The following is a 7345-nucleotide window of genomic DNA, read 5'->3' on the forward strand; positions in this document are numbered from 1 at the left end:
TATTTCGACTCCAAGAATCTGGAGCCAAGGTCAGAATCTGGATTTTTCTAGACCTCCCAACAGATGAAATCTTCTCTTTCATAAGAGAAATCATTACATCAAAATCCTTTGCTTTCTCAACCACACTTGTATCTTCTTCGTCATCATCAGAACTTGGTGCATCATATTTTAATGCTTTTGAAACCGCCTTTTTTGCAGTCTTTTCAATACTGCTAACCTTCCTTTTAAAATAAGACCCTTTACTTTGTTCTGACAAGCCATGAAGCTTTATCGGTGTTCAACCTAAATTATCAAGAGCAATGTTTGTTTTTATGAGGGATTCATTTCTGGATTCCAATGATTCTAATTCAACCATGACTTCATCATCGACTTCAACTCTCAATTTTTCCTCACACAAGTTACGGCATGTTGAGCAAAGCTTTTGTCCAGGTTATATGCTAATATTTTTTGTCAGTAATTGTTTAGAAAGATCCAAGCCTACACTTCTCAACGATTTTTTGATGGGCTTTTTTAGTGGGTCTACACATGTTGTTTGATACTTTTCAAAAACATTTAAAAAGTAGTAGCTGTGGTGTTAACATATATTCTTAAATTCTCACAGATTAATTCCAGATCGTAAGTGGATCAAATCTTTTTCTTCCTCACTCAATTCAGATACTGGTTGTAACTTTTTTGAAGGTGTGTAGGTTGTTTGGAAACAGTCAGATTTTTTAAATAACCCTACGCTACAGGTTTGAATATCTGACATACTGATTTCACTTTTGGTCTGATTACTGTTCTGGTTACTTTTATAGGATATTGGAAAAGAATCTCTGTAAACTAAGTAACAGTACTTACTGAAAGTTCGAATGAACTTAATAAAATACTATCCAAGCACTATTTAACACTGTAATAATTTTTTACTTCAAAACACAGGAGTAACAAAACAAAGTCCAAGCGTACATTGTTACTCCAAGACGACAAAAACTTATTTTCGGTGTCTAAGTCACTTGATACTTTTTATTTTTAAAATATAATTACTATTATTTTGAAAATTAGATAACTACTAAACAGGTTAAAAAGCCAACATAATTTTTCTTTTATCTAATGGCCTATACAATTAAAGAGTATTTTAAAACAAATATGAACTTTCTGTCAGGTCTGAGACTCTAGATATTGCAGTTTTTGTAAAACTAAAAATCCGTTAGCTAAAAAAAATAAAAAATAAAAAAAATTTTTTTAAATTTTTTTTCATTTGGAAGATTATAATATATCTTTATGGTAGTTTTTTTTAACATTTAGATATAATACACAAACTTATTCCAAAATTTCATACTGATATCTTGAGTATTCTTTAATATACAATTTTTTTTAGTTGTGAGGACACGTTTAAGTTACGATTTCCAACTGCTGAAACAACGCCAAATCTAAAAACTTTAAAAATCTGTATAAAAAAATATAAGAGATAGAACAAAAAAACTTTACAAGTGCTTTCAGGATGATAAAAGAAGTAAATGTACCAAGTTTCATCAAAATCTAACATGGTTGGTGTCAAGGTCTGGGTGACTTGACATGGAATGACCCTGTAACATATTCCCTTCATTTTCACAAATATGTATTCAACAGATTGGCAGGTTTTGATCTCACCAACAATTAACTACAAGTATGGCGAAAATAGTAATTTCTTTTTAATATTCTGTAAGTAATGTGCAGAAATCCATTAACTCTCTCATCATGTTTAATATCATGTGCTCTAATCTATGCATCTTTATCTGTTATGATAATAATAATAAAAAATAATAAAAAAACAGATTGCAGCTCCAAAGCTAATTTGTATGCGAGTTTCAGCATTTAATGCGAGATATTTTATGGCCTGTTATGCCCTCATGCTCCAAAAGCCACAATTTAACTTCATTTCTGGTGCCTCGGGCATATTGTCCCATTGTACCATCAGTACGAATAACTCTGTGACAAGGAACTATTATTTGGAATGGATTTGTAGCCATTGCTGTTCCAACGGCCTGGGCAGCCCCTGAAAATAGACACACAGATTTCAATAGAAACGTGTAAAGTACCGAGTAAGTTATCAATGATGTAACTGATATGGACAGAGCCTCTGACTGGCCACAGTAAAATTATTACTGTTTAAGAGGCCCTACAGGAAAAAATTCAGTTTGATAGTGGATTTTAGTACAAGAAATCGATCAGAATCTACACAAGCTAATGTAAATTCAAAATTGTGTGCAAGAGAAATGAAATGTGTTCCTGTTTTCAATTGCTCTATGCTGGCAAATCATGTAGCTGCTGTTATAAATGATTATGTAGCATACCAAGACATTCCACAGTTTAGAGCAAAGAATAAAAGAATACATTCTGTATTTAAACTAGTTTAGTACCTGGATGGCCAGAAACTTTTGCTAATTCTCCATACGAAACTGTACAACCAGGCCCAACATATTCAGCAAGTTTATTCCACACTTTACCCCTAAATGTGCCTAAAACATTAAAATAGAAAATTACCATTATTATCAAATTTATTGAAAGTATAACCACTGTATATCATCTCATATTACTGTACCTTCTCCTACAGAAGGGCACATTGATGGAAGAGCTAAACTTGGTAGAGACTGAATCTCGTGAAAATATGTGTGCAGCCACATAACAGTATAAGCAATTCGCTCCTGTGCTGATTTTCCATCTTCTGAACAAATAATTCTTACTTCTTGACTAGAGGATGAAACAATGAAACAAGAAACATTTTGAGGTCATAAACCTGTGCTACACACTAAAGAAATAACATGTCTGAAAGAGTAAAAAATGGACATTATCAATGATGTCATGCAGATACAATGCTCATAGTCACTGAAGTTTACACTCTAATAGTTTTACAGACAGAGGGGAAATACGGAAGCGTCCGATCCCGCCCGTCTGCTTTGACCCATGACGTCACAAATATGGCGGAAACAAAAACAAACACACACACTTTCCACAAGAAGCCTAATGACACTAACGGGACAAGTGCGGGAAATGGGGTGTTTTGGGTGGGGGGGCAAACTAAATATAAACAAATTTAGATGCCTTGCATACCTACAACGTGTAAGTGAAGACAGCCATGCATGAATACCCACCCACCTCCCCAGGGGTCGTAACCCCTGCAACCCATAGAAGATAAAGATGCTTCAGTAGCTGATTAGTGTTTTTTGTCTTTAAAAAAAAAAAAAAAAAAAAAAAATCTCACGGGATAGAACAAACAGATCAGAAGGATAAATATAATAAACTAAAACAGAAATTGGAGGAAACATAATTAAAATAAGTAGGCTTTAATTGTTTTTAAATTAAAAAAAAAATCTCACGAGATGGAACGAACAGATCAGAAAAGTAAATAAAATAAGATAAAACGGAACTGAAGACAGCCACACTCAAACCAAACTCCGCGCCGTCATGACGTCACACACGACAACACCCTTATGTCACGGGTCAAAGCTGACGCATGGGATCGGACGCTTCTGTAGACCTGACAGAGGGGTACCAAATCGCTAGCTTTTCAAATAAATGGTAACTTGTGTTTTTTACTGGGTGTGTACTGATAAATTAGTCACAATATCTGAACAACGACACATGTGAAATATGAGATTCATGAGGCAACCAAGAACGAAAGTCAGTCAAGAGGCAGTACAGGGAACAAAATTGCCATGAAAGATGAGAAGCGAGAAGACAGAAAAAGGAATTAGCCGAACATTGAAGTATTTGATTGTTTGAGAGATATTAAAATGCTTGTAAAGCAACTGCCACAAGAAAAATTGAAACACTAATAATTCAATTAATAAATTAAAGAGAAAAAAAATTGGCTTACCACAGCAACTGACAACTTGCCTATCTCATTTGTTGACTGGCTTATCATCACTGAACTTTCTTGTGATTTACACTGCTTTGTCACAAGCCATATGGCTATATCTTGCATTCTGTCATCATCATTCATTTCATTTAGCTATTTAGTGTCTTCTGAAAAGGTCTCAATGAGTTGATCTTCCCCCTGAAACTACAGTTATCTTTTATGTTCTATTCTTCTCTTTTGTTTGTTAGATAAAAACATCTGGTTCTGAATTTCAAGTTTGCTATCAAACTGCAACCACCTAATCTTGTTGGATACAACCACTTTCTTTCTTGGTTTGGTGAGGTTTAAATACACATCTATGATATTGTGGAAGATACCAACAAACGTGACCATATTCATCTCATTATAGTTTCTCTATATTTGAAGTAGGATAATATAACAAACCTATCTCTTAATCTTTTAAAATTTATATGTAAGTTAAAGACTCAAATTTGATGGCAATAGTAACTAACATTAAGTCAAGGAAGTAGACTAGCGAAACTACCAATGTGAGAAACCCATTCACGGTGACACACAATACATCTATGATTAGGGCTGTACAGAGTGGGCAAAATAACACTGGCCCAGGAAACATTTATAAGGTAGTAGTATTGTGTCTAGAGCTCTCAACAGCAATGCTCTCGGAGCCCTTACTAAACTAACTGCAGATGAATGTGTTTAATTTTTTTAAAAAATTATTAAAGGTAAAATATAAAACAATTCTCAGCCACCTTGCTACACTCACATTTTCGTACACAGAAGACTGAAATAGACATGAATAAAGGAAATACAAGACTGAGCCTGTGTTAACGAAGAGGAGAACTGTTTCGCACAGAAAATGCTGGAAACCATAATTTCAGTGTGCAATTGGCTGCTGTCACATGTGGATCTCTCCCATGATCTGTCATGAGTATTTCACTGTATTGTTACATTTGAATGAAAGATGTGTTAAATGGTCAGTTGAATGCAATACATAATGGTTGCCACAGTAAAACAGTGCGAGTTGATAGTAAAATGTTAGGCAACACACAATTCATGAAAAACGTTTGCAGAACTGTTTGTGCAACTGTTTAAGACTGGAAATGTGGAAAAGTCTGCAATGTAAAACTTTGTGGCTAAATAGCACAAAACACGCTCCGTCTGAGATTAGGGCCTATTAAAAAAGAATGCGAACGTAAGACATTGCATGAGTCTTATTGCAAACATTCTCCGATTCAGTTTTATTTTCCCCAGCCTGTACAAAGTTAGATGGAATGCTCAGATATGGAATTTGTGGCACCTATTCTTATAGGAAACTCATTTTATGCTCAGTAAAGCATCAAACACTGGAAAAAAAGGGAGATTGGCATCCTTTTATGCTATATTCTTCAATTAAATGCAGATCTTGTAACAAGACTTTAATAAGTGTGTTTTATCAGAAGTATAAATAATAAACACAGTGTCGGAGACATCAACCACCCCATTTGTTATGTGTATAGCTTGTTCCTGGCCTCTGTGATTGTTGTAGGCTACTTACACCGATTTTTTAGCTATGGAATTTAAATACTGGTTGTGCCCAATCTATTAGAATATACAGGACTACATTTTAACTACTATTAACCTGCAGATACAGTAGTGTTTCATTTCACCTACATCTGGTGAACTGTGATAAGAGATTGGACATGGAGGAGCAGAAAACAACGTTTTTATGTAGCTGCCAAAAACTTTGACATAAACATTTGTTATACTGAGAAATACGCCCCATGATAATGATGGATCCATTATTTCCACACACTATTATATACACCACTAAATAGCACAAAGAAACAAGGTTTTCGACTGACAGCTAATCAAATATAGCTTCCTTCTCGCCCTGCTTTGAAGCAAATATGTCAATACATTCTTAAATGTATGAAACATTGAGTAATTTTTATCACATATGAAGGATTCAGTTGTGCAAAACCAGTCTACCCGCGATCTCTACTGTGTCGATAAGAGTATATGCATGTATGCTGTCATGCAACACCTTCAACTAACGTGTCTGGGCTGACAGGATTTTACGGATGGGTATTCATAATATTTTTGCCTACATATAAAAGGGTATCGATTTATGCCACCCTATTCGCTTAAACCAATGATGACAACTTACTCTATATGATTTCATTTGGGTGTATCTCCCTCAATATGTGTGTCTACACAACTTCAGAAACTGTGCGGCAGCTTTCAAGTGACAAATCACAAACACTTTTCTGATTGAAATATTGGCGAGGACGGACATATGCACTAACACATAGTTCTACGTATCTTAATTTCCTTTTTTTATTATTGAACAACAGTAAAACAAATACAAGCGACCGAGTTAGTACAGTAAAACAGAATTTTGGGGAACAACTGAAACACGCCCTTTTGTTTGTCATAAACAAAATGGCCAAAATTCATTCTTATACCACCTTTAAAAAGTATTTACGCAGAGCAACACTAAACTTTTATTGTTGATGTTTCATCTTTTATACACAACGATTGAAGATGAGAAAAATAACACTATCGCAGTCTGATAACTAAATACTTAATTTTGTTACCTTTCATCCGGTTGGAACTCATCTCCAACTATTTCATCGCTTTGTGACAGAAAATGTAATCCTTGCTTGCAGACTCTGACATACAGATTGCCTATTGGAGACGAGACAATGCATGAACTGACCAGACAGCGCGTTTTATTCATTCTTTTCGCCATTTACTAACTGCCGGGCTATTACATTACATTGACACTTGCATAAAACACAACACCCTCATCCAACATACAAATTTTGCGGCAGTAACAAAGTGCATAAGTCAAAGATATAATAGCTTCCGAAATCAAGTCTTGAGCAGCAAAGCTATTAAGAACTTAAATCGAAAATGAAGGCAAGAAAAAACTGATGTTGTCTACACGAAACATACACACATCAAAAAAAGTTTTGCATCACCCCATTTCCCAGAACTCCTGAAGATAGACGTTGACTGTGGATATCGTATCACAGACACAGTCCCTTTGACTGTTTAGAGATGTCACTAAACCTGCCCAAAGATGTAAACAAACATGCATGAACAGCGCCTATTAGAGGGAGGGGGTCCGACAGTCGAACAGTTCCACTCAATCTACCAGGAAGGAGGTACATGGCTCGTGTTGTCTGTAGTTCAACCAAGCCTAGACGGTCAATACCGCGGTTCGATCGCGTCCGCATTGTTACGTTGTGCCAGGAAGGGCTCCCAACAAGGGAAGTGTCCAGGTATCTCGGAGTGAACCAAAGCGATGGTTTTCGGACATGGAGCAGATACAGAGAGAAAGGAACTGTCGATGACACCCCTCGCTCAGGCCGTCCAAGGGCTACTACTGCAGTGGATGACCGCTACCTGCGTAATATGGCTCGGAGGAACCCTGATTGCAACGCCACCATGTTGAATAATGCTTTTCGTGCAGCCACAGGACGTCATGTTATGACTCAAACTGTGCGTTATAGTCTGCATGATGCG

The 7345-nt window shown here is 35.9% G+C and overlaps 1 protein-coding gene across 1 annotated transcript; it reads right to left on the reverse strand.

Annotated features, from left to right (window-relative positions):
• Window positions 1-1647: 1647 nt before the first annotated feature.
• LOC126251816 (methylated-DNA--protein-cysteine methyltransferase) lies at window positions 1648-6688 on the reverse strand. The gene is made up of 4 exons (XM_049952464.1): window positions 6412-6688; window positions 2558-2706; window positions 2376-2474; window positions 1648-2011 (listed from the first exon to the last, which is right to left on the reverse strand). Exons 1-4 carry the CDS (start codon window positions 6564-6566, stop codon window positions 1824-1826), a joined length of 591 nt encoding a protein of 196 aa, XP_049808421.1. The 5' UTR covers window positions 6567-6688; the 3' UTR covers window positions 1648-1823.
• Between the last annotated feature and the right edge of the window lie 657 nt (window positions 6689-7345).

This window comes from Schistocerca nitens, chromosome 4 (genome assembly GCF_023898315.1).
Source record: "Schistocerca nitens isolate TAMUIC-IGC-003100 chromosome 4, iqSchNite1.1, whole genome shotgun sequence".
Lineage (NCBI taxonomy): Eukaryota > Metazoa > Arthropoda > Insecta > Orthoptera > Acrididae > Schistocerca > Schistocerca nitens.

Coding starts and splice junctions, on each gene's coding strand:
- LOC126251816 (XM_049952464.1), bottom strand. CDS start 6,566: ATGGCGAAAAGAATGAATAAAACGCGCTGTCTGGTCAGTTCATGCATT. Junction 2,707..6,411: donor GAGTTCCAACCGGATGAAAG/GTAACAAAATTA, acceptor TTCATCCTCTAG/TCAAGAAGTAAGAATTATTT. Junction 2,012..2,375: donor AAAAGTTTCTGGCCATCCAG/GTACTAAACTAG, acceptor GTCTATTTTCAG/GGGCTGCCCAGGCCGTTGGA.